Below are 12,311 nucleotides of genomic sequence, written 5' to 3'. Positions count from 1 at the left end.
CCTGTTTCAGCAAATATGATCACTTTAAAGTCAAATTAGGGCTATATCCTCACTGTACCGCATTTCATATTTTTACGTTTACTAAGAAATAACAGTTAATAATTGGACATTCCAAAATGAACACAACCCACAGTAATTAAATCAAAGTTTAATGGTAATCTTGAGAACAAACAATTTAAACATTCCTAACACAGTATGCTGTTTGCTCCAAAATATTATCTCATCTGTGGTGATTTGGGTTAAACTCAAAAGTTGAAGCCTTTGCTCATCATCATTCTAACAAGAAAAGCTTTTTCCATTAAAATTGAGCTGAGAACACTACCAACTGAGAACGAGGTGGTGCACAGCGCCATCTGCAGGGGGGCAGAAGGACAACACGACCAGATCCACTGATTTTTTCTTCAGAACATTACTCCATTTTATTGCACCGTTTAGAAATCCATGCACCACTACATTGAAAAAAACATGACACATTTTATGTTTTGTTTTGTTTTTTTGTTCAGGAAAGCAACACATGCCACAGCAACAACATCCACTTTCAGGCTGTTACACAATCCCAAATAGACACATTGCACTATTTCCAATCCAAGCCTACAAAACACAGAATCATCTCCTCCCTAAACCAGTTGTACCATCATAGTGTTTCCTTGGAGTATGTTTTCTAATAGATCAGAGCATTTAAAAACACAATATTAATTATGTAGAAACAGAGGTACAAAAATGCATATTTAAAACAATATTAAGGACTTCAAAATGCAAAGGCAGTTCACCATTCATGGTCTCTAATTGCCTGAACATTCCACCATTGTAAACATTTAGATGGCAACTATAAAGTAGTGTCCTGGGACACTTTACAGAAACGTTACTGACTAGTAGTGACAGCTTTTCAACTTTCCTACGTACCATAATTGTTTTTTTTTTAAATAACCTGCACAGGAGTATTACACTGAACATGAACAAGATCACGACACCAATATCGCATTTCTCCACGCACCGCACAATAAATGAAACCAGTGTTGAACATTTCCCATGTTGACCTTTTTAGGGTTTACTAATTAACCACCGCGGTCAACCGCTTTTAAAGAAGGTCTCCTCGATGACCTCGGTGAACCTCTCCTTCATCTGCTGCCGGAAGCCGCTGTACCACTCCAGCAGCCTCCTCCTCCTGTCGACCCGCTGCTCCTGGCTCATCCCTCGCTCCTTCTCCAACACGGCAGGCAGTTCCTTCCAGTCACTGAGGAAGATGAAGGGCGCTCCCGCAGCTTTGAGCAGGCGCAGCGGGGAGCTGGGCCCGGTCGCGCAGGTCCCCGGCGTCAGGACGTCCTCCACCACGGGGACGGAGCCGTAAGCGCAGGCCTCGTAGATGCGGTAGCACTCTGTGTTGATCCCTACCGGGCAGAGTGTGAGCTCGCTCTGGGCCAGAGCCGTCTGGTAGCGAGTCAGACTGTCTGCTGTCTCCTGAGGGAGCCACCTGAGGCAAAGTACACATAAGACAGGCGTTATAAGACACTGTGTATGATAAACATGTAAGGCATATTCCAGTACTGCTGTATGGTGCATGTATGCTCTGTTAAGACAGAATTCATAGCAGTTATCTTACCCCGACTACGGTCATATATTCCAACGAGTCTAAGAACAAACTGAAACTGAAATTCTAGGTTGGGTTTTCTGGTAGACAAGCTAAATTTAGCTACCACTAATAACAGTGTTTCTGTTACATTAATTTAACTGCGGTGGCCCCCTACAGCTAGAAAAATATAAATAAAATTAAAATTCATCATCTGGATAATGTCTACCATAATGGGAATACATCTACAGCCCTGTCCATTGATTGCTATCTTTGGGACCCCAGATGAGTCAGGTCGATTAAATTCTGTGCAAAAAGAAATTATTAATTTCACATCTTTACTAGCCAGACGTCGCCTTCCCCTACAGTGGAAATCTCCTAACCCTCCCTCTGTTTCACAGTGGCTCAAAGACACTGTGTTTTTTCTCAAACTTGAGAAAATTAAATATACAATGAGAGGATATACTGATAAGTTTTTTCACAAATGGCAACCTTTTTTATCATACTTTACAGACTTGCAGATGCTGCCGGACTAATATAAGGGCTGGTTTGTTAAATTCTGTTATGTGTATGTGTACTCTTCACTCACTACTCCAGGGTGGGGTGTGTGAATGTTGGTGTGTTTGGGTTCTTGGGGTTTTGTACTTTTGCTGTTTTTTCTTCTGTTCTTCTTTCTTTTATGTGTATAATGTGAGTGTTCCTTACTGTCATTTTTCTTTTCTATGGTAAAAAATTCGAAAATGTACACCCACATGCTCATTGTTATGTCGTTTAATACCGTTTTCAATAAAAATATTTTGAAAAAAAAAAAATTCATCATCTGGCTTTATTGCACAGCCTGCTCAAGAAAAATGGCAGTGAATTACAACTGCATTATAGCACGATTGTCCATACGCCATGATACAATTATCAAAATAAAAGCCATTCTGAAACTGCAACACTGGAATGGAACCAGGAGCGAACCTGGGTCTCACAACCAAAATGACTCCCACCCCATTCTACAGGAAACACTGACAAATACTACATGAATTGGGGTCACAGGGGCAACAGTGGCATGCGGTTTAGTAAATCATGCAAACAGCTTACTAATTTTGGAATGAGGGCATTTTAGTGGAATATTATGTGCATGTTATCACAGTCAATGTTTATTGATTACTATTTGTTATTGTATTTGTTTAAGCCATTTGTACACAACAACCAGATTAAAGTCATGAGTATATTCATGTTAACAATACAACACTTTAATCAGAAACAATCTAAATGATGTTTTTATGCAAGAAAGAGAACACTAGGTATCATGTCTCTGTGAAGAGGAGAGCTTGATATTCTTAATATTCTTCAGATCAGACTTCAACAATGACCGAGTCATGACTTACTTCTCCCTGGCAGTAGTGATGCACTCTTTCTCCAGGCCGGCTTGTTTCAGCACCTGCATGAGCGTTTCTCTTGTGGAATTTTTGTAAACAGTTCCTAGGAAGTTGCAGAGGTACGGCCTGCTGGAGGTGATCATCTGGGCATTAGGCCTGATCATGGGGAACTGTCTGTATCTGCACAGAGACAGACAGAACAGAGTTATTCATTTAAACAGCAGCCAGCATAATATCATGTACTATTGTTGACTACTAATGATGTACATACACACACACACAAATGCTAAACAATGACATACGTGGCAACGCCAAGCGGCCACTGGAAGACGTCCTTGTCATTGACCCAGGGGCTGTCGTACACCAGGAACAGCAGATCCACGAAGCCCCCGTTCCTCTTCAGGTAGGGGCTGATCCAGTCGTTGGCGCAGCGCTCGTTGCCCAGCATGACCACGGCCACATGAGACACGGTGTGGGCCTGCACCAGAGCGTGCACGTGCTCCAGCCAGCGCGTGGAGTACGAGATCTTCTGCTGCTCACGGCCGTTCAGGACCAGGACCAGGCTGTTCATATCCACAGGGACGTGGCCCTGGACGACTGCAGGACCTGTGTAGAAACTGAAGAGAGGGAAGCAGGAAGGGAGAGAGGAGAGAGAGAGTCGAATTTTGTCTAATCCAGCGGTTGTTCTATTGTATAGTGTATTTAATAGAGTCCCAAAAGGAGACATATAGGTTTAGGTTTGGCAGTGTTTAAGCATCCCATCAGTGACATATTACCTGAAATCAATCTTCCCTGACTGCAGCTCCCCCTCTCTCCATTGTGCTACTTTGTCGGTAGGGTTGAGCGGCCCCTCCAGAATATGTTCCCAAAGGTAAAGCCCTGAAGAGAAAACAAGGGTTGGTTTTTGCTACTAGAATTAAAATGTTGATGTGTGCATTAAGTTACCAGACTTCCATAGATGAAGGGTGCTCAATTACCAGGCATCAATCTGTTTTATGTAGTTTGCATCTATATGCATGTGGTCAGTCTTGGTATTGTCAGGTGTATACAGTGACTGAGCCCAGCCTGGCCACATTTTAGCTTGCTTCCTAGTTTTGAGGGAAATATGGCAGTCCATGAAGAAGAGCAAAGGAGGAAAGGGGAGAAGAAGGAAAATCAAGCTGCATTTACCAATACACAGAGTTTGATGTTGCGATCCTTTCCATAATCCAAGGTAAGCACACAGAAGCCCAATTCAGATGTCAAGAGAATGATGTGCTAACCCACAGATGGTGACTACAGGAGCATCAGACAGGCAGCAACATCCAGCAGCCTAATCTAGATGTTATAGGGTTGAGTTATCAAAAAAACATATGGCAACTAATTTGTTTATGAGTAAGAAATGTTCTCATTTGAAGGCTTATTTAACATTCTAAATGATAAATAAAATCATGCAGTATCCCCACGGGGATCATTCAAGTTTTATCTCTCCCTCTCTTTCTCTAAAGCGAGAGAGATGAATTCAGTGGTTTTGCTTAAAATAAGGGGCTGTGGGAAGTGTTTTGGAACCGATCAAGACCTGTTTGAAGTGTAGTTTCATTTGATATTTGTTCACCTGAGTCAACTGATTTCCTTTGGGGTTATTGATCACACTAAACTGCACCAATCTAACAAGACACGGCATTCTCACTAGCACTTGTCAAGTAATATTTTTCCTATCTAACACAATTCTCCTTTATCACTAAAGAGCCCTCTTACCGACTGCAATTTAACAAAGGGGAACAGTTTTTCAAAACATTCAATCTGCATCAGAATTATAAAAATGTTCTAATCCTTTAAACAATCCAGAATCAAAACGGTCTTGCTAATTTTTAGTCTGTTATTTTTTTATTTTTTTTAATTAGCATATAGAATCATTCTGATCCAGAAAACACAAGATAAAGAGATTACAGAATCTAGATTTGCAGTCTTTCAACAGACTTCTATCTTCTCACTTATCTGCACAAGTACACACACATGTATAATTTACAGACAAAATTCAAAGTCTCATTGGATGGGAAAAAATAATGTTAAACAAAACTTTCCATTTCTCTGTAAACTGTTTTTATTCAATAATTCAAGGACCCTTTTAAAAATGAAAGTTCACAAGAGCATCTCTCGTTGACCGTCCAGCTGGTCCACCCTGCTGTAATGCCAGCAGTTAGTATGAGACTTTGTTTTGAAGGTTTTACTCATTTAATAAATGTCAACATTAAATATTATTTTTTAATATATATTCCAAGATGTATAGGCTGCATTTCCTCCATGTTTTCACCAATTACACCACAATTTCTTGATTATATTTAATGCCCTGTCTCTAAATCCATCCAGATCAAGATTATCCTGATTTTTGGCATCAACATTATCCTAATCTCTGTCTTTAAGTTTTGAAAAATGCAGAAACAACATTTAAGCTTGACTCAAGATAGGATTTGATTACCCATTCCACATCCCAGAGTGAATCATCAGAATGTCATTTATTAATTTTGAAAAATTTCAGATTTAATCTAATCTGATTTATGAACTCCTATCAGAAAAAGTTTGTAAAACTGGGCCTAGTCTGTATTAACTGGATCTAACTAATAACTGGGTCTAGTATTAACTATTTATTGAAATAGCCATTGTCAAGTCACAACAATGCCATTCATTCCCAGGTCACAACACAGGCCTGCTCTGCAAGCTGTAAGGGGTTTAAAAACATGACTCACCTATGGCAGCTTTGCCCCAGATTTGGACCTTGTGTCTTTTGGGTCTGTTCCTGTCTATCCGACCCATGTGCTGTCTGAAGGCCTCTCTCTTCTTGTACAGGGCAGAGTTGTACTCCACCTGTTCATCCTCCCATGGATTCCACTCCTCATCTTCTATGAACGGTGCAGCAGCTCCGCCATCTCTGACACCACCTGTAAACACACCAGACCACCCTCAATTATTTCCAAAATCTAGCATGAGAAAGAAAGGAGTTTTAACTACTTATTTATTCGATTTTCTGTCATTTTATGGCTAGCTAACGTTGGTGTTTTGTGCAGGTACCTGAGGGTGCTCCAGTCTCTTTCTTCACCACCCTGTGCACACGGGAGATGACTTTGGTGCTAAAGAACACATTGTATGCAGCATAGAGTGAAAATGCCACATATGCAAAAATGATCAAAAGGAATAGTTTTCTTTTTGGTATTTTCATTTTTTTTCTTTTCTTTCTCTCATGTTACCATTGTGCACCGTAGCTCGTCTCCAGATTTTGTGTGAAGACCCTTCCTGTATTGTTTACAACACGAGGACCCCTGGATACGTCTGACTGAGACAAGTGCCTGCACTAAATTGGTCGTTCTTTAAAAACTGTGTAAGGTTTCTGCGATTTTGCAACAAAGTATCCCCATATGTCAATTCTAAAACAAATATAATGTAATTAAAATATTAATTAGAGACTGTAAAATAAAATGATAACACATAATGTTGAAAAATATGGAACGGGGCACTCCGTTTAACCCCACCGATGTTACGCGGAACGTTGCAAAGGCGGAGCGAGTTTCTAGTGAAGCTGAGCAGACGGGTGCACCCAAGTTTTCCGTTAAGAAAGGTCGGCGTGTCCCCAACTGCTCAGTGGAGATCTCTTAATTCGGTTTAAGATGATGTCCTTTGCCGCTCGTTGCGGGGCTCTTTCCCCGTACTTGCAGGCCACAAAACACTCGGTAAAAGTGTTCCCCGGAGCCGTTAAGGATGTGGTGCCCGCTGCTGGAGCTGCCGGTAAGGTCGGGCTGGCTGAGAAGCTACTAGCTAAAGCTGCTAACGTTGCTAGGCTGTGTCCTCTCTTTTGTGACATCTGTCATTAAATTAGTTAACAGGTGTAGATTCAACCAAAACGGTTAAATATGAAGGGATTTGTTTATTTAGATTTTTACCCCCACCGTACTTGAAGCTACTATCCTTGTGAACAACTCGCTGTGATTGGTTAAGGATTTAAAGTGTTATGGCGGACAGCATGTAATATGTCACCGTTATAAACAACGAATAACAGTACAGCTGTAATGGCATAAACTGCCTCTCCTAAATGTATCCAAGACACAAGCAAAGGTGTGTTTCTTCCAACAAATGAGCGTAGTATTTAAGGACCACTTCGCCGATTTTCAGCCTCATCTCTATGTACTTGTCATTGTATGACATGCTTATATATACACCATTACACTTCAGTTCGCTTCTGTATCTCGTTGGATTGCTGTAAATCCTACACCTGATGATGCAGCCACAGGCAGAACAGTAGCAAGAAAGACTACAGCTTTATTTGTCCTGGTTTCAAAGTCTGTTTTATCTGGTGAAGAGAATGATTAGAAGTCATGGGGTCATCTTTCTCATGTTCTTGTATCTTTCTTAGACAAATTAGATTAAGGTTATCAAGCATTACTTTTCAATGGCATGTGTTGTAAATATGGGAATGTATAGTTTACCATCTCCATGTCCTTTAACTTGGTACGCATGCTGCTGTCTTGACAAAGTGCATCCAATGTCTCCTCTGCAGCTCCTGGAGGAGTCCGCCTCGCCCACACAGACATCAAGATTCCTGACTTTACAGGCTACCGTCGCCCCGAGGTTGTCGACCCACATGGCTCCTCCCAGGAGAGCAGTGAGGCGAGAAGAGCTTTCTCCTACCTGGTCACCGGAGCTACTACTGTGGTGACCGTCTACGCAGCCAAGACGGTGGTCAGCCAGTTCGTCTCCTCCATGAGTGCGTCGGCGGACGTCCTGGCCTTATCCAAGATTGAAATCAAGCTGGGCGACATTCCTGAGGGCAAAAACATGACCTTCAAGTGGAGAGGAAAGCCTCTCTTTGTCCGTCATCGCACAGAGTCGGAAATCTCTGCCGAGGCGGGTGTGAATTTAGCGGAGCTGCGCGACCCCCAGCACGACAAGGACAGAGTGCTCAACCCCAGCTGGGTCATCGTCCTCGGCGTGTGCACCCATCTGGGCTGTGTGCCCATCGCCAATGCTGGAGACTTCGGAGGCTACTACTGTCCTTGCCATGGCTCCCACTACGACGCCTCAGGCAGAATTAGAAAGGGACCTGCCCCCCTCAACCTGGAGGTTCCCTATTATGAATTCCCTGATGATGACACAGTTGTGGTGGGATAGATACTGGAGCTCTCTCTCAGCTCTTCACTCTAGTATGTATTTTTAAACTGGTCTGTCTGAGAACTGTGAGGCGAGATGAAAAGATCTCTATTTACTAATAAAGGAAGATTTTAAGCTGTGTGAAAGTTTAGTTGTTGTTGTATCTTTTCACTCTTCAAAAGGTGACTTACCGTATTCCAAACATTGTGCTACATTGTGGGTTGAATGTCTTCATACTCTAAATTACGCTAGATTATATAGATTAGCCTTGTTTTAACATTCAAAATGGTGGCGTAACTAAAATGCTGAGCATTTACAAATAATAACTTATGATAATAAATGTGTTTATTTATATAGCACATTTCAAAAGAAAGTTACAAAGTGCTTCACAGAGACAAGGAAGTAAAACAGATGTAATAAAAGACAAAAAAAAAATCTGACAAAAGTACAGGACAGAAAAATAAAAGACAAAAACATAACAAAGCAGAATAAAAGCAGGACAAAAAATACAGAAAGAAGCACAATAAAAACCACAAAAGGTGACTGAAATAAAATAATTATAAAAAGGCTTTTGTATAAAATAAGCTTTAAAATAGGGATTTAAAAGATGATACAGACTCCACTAGCCTGAGCTCCTCAGGCAGCCTGTTTCAAAGCATACAGGCTGCGAAAGCCTGGTCTAAAGAAAAAAAAAAGTTGAAAATTGAAGTTTTGTGACATCCAGAACTTAATATCCGGCAGGCACTCCTTAAAGCTACTACCAGGGTTCATGGGTACATAAAGTTGAATGTCGTCTGCATAGCAAAGGAAATGGATGTTGTGTTTGCAAATGATGTCACTGAGAGGGAGCGTATACTTGGAAAACAAGGGGCTTAGGATCGTACCCTGGGGAACACAACTGAGATGTGCCAGGGCAGAGAAGGCACTGCAGTCACAGCAAAAACATTTCTATCAACAAGAGTCCGACTTAATTTTTTACACAATGACACAGAACAGCGGACAGTGATCAACAGCGTCAAAAGCAGCATTAAGGTTTAACAGAATTAGGACTGAACAGTCATCTCTGTCAGCAGCAACAAGGAGGTTGTTAGTCACTCTGAGTAGAGCCGTCTCAGTATTGAAACCCGATTGAATTTTTTATTGGAATTCATGAAAGACAGTAGCTGTAATGAAATATTTTTTTCGATTCAGGCCCTAAGACAAGAAGGGCAGTTTGGAAATAGGTCTATCATTATTGAGACCAAATGGATTGACATCTGGTTTCTTCCGGAGAGGCAGGACCATGGTGTGTTTAACGAAGTGGGGACCAGAACCAGAAGACGCGGAACTATTTATGATGCCTTAAAAAAAGGAGGGAGGGGGGGCAGTACCAAAGGCCTCTTCGACATTTAGTGGGAATAATGTCCAACGGCAAGATGAGGATTTCATGAGTAATCTGTTAAGAGTGGCAAGGGAAAAAGGTCTAAAGCTGCAAGGTGAGTGTATACTCACTATATGAAACAATCAGTCAAGTTCAAACATCCATTTTCTTTTTTTTATTGTTCAAACAATTTCAAACTTTGAGGTAAAGAGTTAGGATTGACTCAGTGATGGCAGTACCATCAGAGACTTTACACAGATGCTGGTAAATCCCTACTCTTATCAGCTGATAAGCAGGTGTTTGATCAGCAATTTACACCAACATGACCTTTACACTTGGCACTGACTCATATATACGGTAACCGTCAGTATTGAAATATGATAGTAAACTTTACCCTTTAAGAACAATGCTACATTGTAGCTGCCTCACATACACCTCACCAGGCCTTAGTTCACAGTAGTAACTTCCAAAGGCAGACACATGATTATCAGTGTCATTAAGGACATAAATAATTCAGTTGATAATAATTACACTTCACTCAATAAATTAGCAATTTTAAGTTGTAAATGAATTCACAGCAATGTGTTAACCTCCTTTTTAACAGTATACCTGTTACCAAGACTGTGATGGTACCTGCGCTTTCACATTTAATCAAAAGTCTCTGCTCCATCATTCATGAATCCTCTTGTATACAAACACTGCAAAGTGTGTTACTCCATCATATAATGATTCCACCTTCATCAAAACACTTCATGTTGTTTACAAAGACACCACGCTCCTGGGGACTCGGTCCTCCGAGCCGGGTGTCCCAGTGTGTCAAGAGAGACTAATCCACATAATGCATCTCTGCCTGGAGCTCCTTGGTGATATAGCCAACGAGGGCGCCTGTAAGCTGCTGCTTCAGGGCCGCGTTGCCCATCACCAGAGCGGTGAGCTGGGCCACGTCCATCCACTGGATCTCGCCCAGGATGGCCATGACATCATCATAAAGCTTCTGCTGCTGCTGAGGGGCAAGCTCCATGATGATCTGAGGCAGTGGCTTGAACTGCCCACTGGTCAGCCAGCACCCCAGAAGACCCCCGACAGCACCACCTATGGAGAGGGGCAGGGTTAAGTAACAGTATTGATCTGTCCTATTGACATTAATGACATTTTACTGGTACATTTTACCAGAGATAGAATCTTACTAAAGCCTTTGCCTCAATAACAACTGTATACACTACACAGTGTGTGCTTCAGTACAGTCACAAATCAATCAAGATGATTGTAGACTGTATTTTTCACAAGGTTGAGTAAAAAAAGTTGTATTTTTCTACTCACCCACTGCGATACCGAGTGGACCTCCAACCAACCCTCCAGCAAAGGCCAGCCCCCCAGCAGCCGCTGCCCCCTTCCCCGAGCCCGTCACTGTGGTCTTTATTTGCTGATTGGCTGATAACTCACAACAGAGCTTCATGACATCAGCAATTCGATTAGACATTCTGTGAAATCACACAGAATTATAACTGTTACAGTTTATTTAAGTTATGATAATAATTGATAACTGTAGGCTACTTGAGGATCTGACAATAATCATAGAATATGAAATCAGGAACACTTGTTGAACCTGATATGTAGACAAATCAACAATTTACAGTCACAGAAGAGACTGACATACAAGTACAGAGTGCAACACATGACAGAAGACTACATCATTCTGCATATACATTCAATATTATGACAAACAGTAATAACGATTTGCTAATGCTGTTATCAAAAGATCACACTATTTAATAGTGTAATAGCTCTGATTGCATCAGCAAGTATCAACCATATATCTATGGCATCATTGTAACATCACCTCTCTACAAAACAACAACGCTGTCTATTCGATAAAAAGTCTATTGCGCGTGCCAGTCTTTATTAACATACCTTGGTGTGTTATGAAAGCCTCATGAATAGTTACGGTTAGCTTATTTCAAGATCCGTGGTGTTGTAATCTCTATTCATCCCAGGCGTCATTCATTTCTGATTTCTGAGCTTGGTCATGGTCGCAATGCTTGATGGGAGAGTGTGTGGGTGTGTCAAAAAACGTTCTGCCTTCAAGTACTACTAAGAGAAGTCGTAAAAACAACATATAGCGAATTAAAGTGCTTTTGATTTGAATAACATAAGTAGTAGTAGTTGTTCGTGTTGTTTTATTTTAGAAATCAAAAGACACATAGTTACAGAAAATCCGCATAAGATATGTAATTACTGTTTTAAGTCATTCATCACTTTTACCATTAATTGTTGGTCTTCCATGCTTTCCATCCATGGTTCTCAAACGCTTTGGCTCGAAGCGATGCCTACTCCCGGCCCCCATCACAGGCTGCAGAGAGGTGAACAGTTCAAAGAATGATTTTCCCTTTTCAGGTTGTTTCATTTGATTATTAGAGGAGGCCTAAACTATTCAGCATTTCACAAGATAAAAAGTTAGAGAAAAATCTGAAAAATTACACATGATAATACATTTGTATAGTAGAAATATGTTTTTTTTTCTATCACATAAATCATTTTGCGACTCCCGAGACGAGATAATCCACATCCATATCCTTGGGTCGCTCAGCTAGTAATTGGGATATTTCCGACGACACCCAAAGGCAACACAGGTAGCCAATGAGCTGCAGCAGAAGAAGGGGGTTGGAACCATGGAAGTATTATATTACCAGAAGTATTATGTTATTGTAACCTGCACTTTTATTATCACTAAATTACTGTTCTGTCTGACACCATTTGACCTGCACTGATATGTATGATGTTATGCACACAGCTGAGTAGTCAATAGTCAAACAAAAAGATGATGCATCTGCAACTGCGATGTTTTATGCAGCTATAAGCAGAACCACCGTGTCACGTGTGAAACAAACCCACTGCTACT

At 41.2% G+C, this 12,311-nt stretch overlaps 3 protein-coding genes across 4 annotated transcripts; 1 reads left to right on the top strand and 2 right to left on the bottom strand.

The window, feature by feature from the left end:
* Positions 1-211: 211 nt before the first annotated feature.
* Positions 212-6,174, bottom strand: rxylt1 (ribitol xylosyltransferase 1). Of its 2 annotated transcripts, XM_071900366.2 has the most exons (6): positions 5,983-6,174; positions 5,661-5,852; positions 3,711-3,813; positions 3,237-3,551; positions 2,944-3,114; positions 212-1,471 (listed from the first exon to the last, which is right to left on the bottom strand). In XM_071900366.2, the coding sequence occupies exons 1-6, from the start codon at positions 6,128-6,130 to the stop codon at positions 1,069-1,071; spliced, it is 1,332 nt and encodes a 443-aa protein (XP_071756467.1). In that variant the 5' UTR covers positions 6,131-6,174; the 3' UTR covers positions 212-1,068. The 2 variants fall into 2 exon arrangements, with proteins under 2 accessions (XP_071756467.1, XP_071756471.1); XM_071900370.2 differs by lacking the exons at positions 5,661-5,852; positions 5,983-6,174 and adding an exon at positions 3,912-4,025.
* A 303-nt stretch (positions 6,175-6,477) lies between these two features.
* LOC139912530 (cytochrome b-c1 complex subunit Rieske, mitochondrial-like) lies at positions 6,478-8,187 on the top strand. The gene is made up of 2 exons (XM_071900359.2): positions 6,478-6,693; positions 7,463-8,187. The coding sequence occupies exons 1-2, from the start codon at positions 6,576-6,578 to the stop codon at positions 8,071-8,073; spliced, it is 729 nt and encodes a 242-aa protein (XP_071756460.1). The 5' UTR covers positions 6,478-6,575; the 3' UTR covers positions 8,074-8,187.
* A 1,390-nt stretch (positions 8,188-9,577) lies between these two features.
* Positions 9,578-11,433, bottom strand: LOC139912532 (protein C19orf12 homolog). The gene is made up of 3 exons (XM_071900360.2): positions 11,324-11,433; positions 10,733-10,893; positions 9,578-10,504 (listed from the first exon to the last, which is right to left on the bottom strand). The coding sequence occupies exons 2-3, from the start codon at positions 10,890-10,892 to the stop codon at positions 10,239-10,241; spliced, it is 426 nt and encodes a 141-aa protein (XP_071756461.2). The 5' UTR covers position 10,893; positions 11,324-11,433; the 3' UTR covers positions 9,578-10,238.
* Between the last annotated feature and the right edge of the window lie 878 nt (positions 11,434-12,311).

The sequence above is a fragment of the Centroberyx gerrardi genome, chromosome 4 (assembly GCF_048128805.1).
Source record: "Centroberyx gerrardi isolate f3 chromosome 4, fCenGer3.hap1.cur.20231027, whole genome shotgun sequence".
NCBI classification, from domain to species: Eukaryota; Metazoa; Chordata; class Actinopteri; order Beryciformes; family Berycidae; genus Centroberyx; species Centroberyx gerrardi.
The sequence above is the reverse complement of the archived record's forward strand: the minus strand, read 5'-3'. Positions and strand labels throughout refer to the sequence as shown.

Bases quoted from the DNA above. Each gene is read 5' to 3' on its own strand.
- rxylt1 (XM_071900366.2), bottom strand. From the start codon at position 6,130: ATGAAAATACCAAAAAGAAAACTATTCCTTTTGATCATTTTTGCATAT. The intron at 3,552-3,710 runs GTAATATGTCAC...CCCTCTCTTCAG, and splicing joins TCAGGGAAGATTGATTTCAG to TTTCTACACAGGTCCTGCAG. The intron at 3,115-3,236 runs GTATGTCATTGT...GTCTCTGTGCAG, and splicing joins TGGCCGCTTGGCGTTGCCAC to ATACAGACAGTTCCCCATGA.
- LOC139912530 (XM_071900359.2), top strand. From the start codon at position 6,576: ATGATGTCCTTTGCCGCTCGTTGCGGGGCTCTTTCCCCGTACTTGCAG. The intron at 6,694-7,462 runs GTAAGGTCGGGC...TCTCCTCTGCAG, and splicing joins GCCCGCTGCTGGAGCTGCCG to CTCCTGGAGGAGTCCGCCTC.
- LOC139912532 (XM_071900360.2), bottom strand. From the start codon at position 10,892: ATGTCTAATCGAATTGCTGATGTCATGAAGCTCTGTTGTGAGTTATCA. The intron at 10,505-10,732 runs GTGAGTAGAAAA...CCCTCTCCATAG, and splicing joins TCCACTCGGTATCGCAGTGG to GTGGTGCTGTCGGGGGTCTT.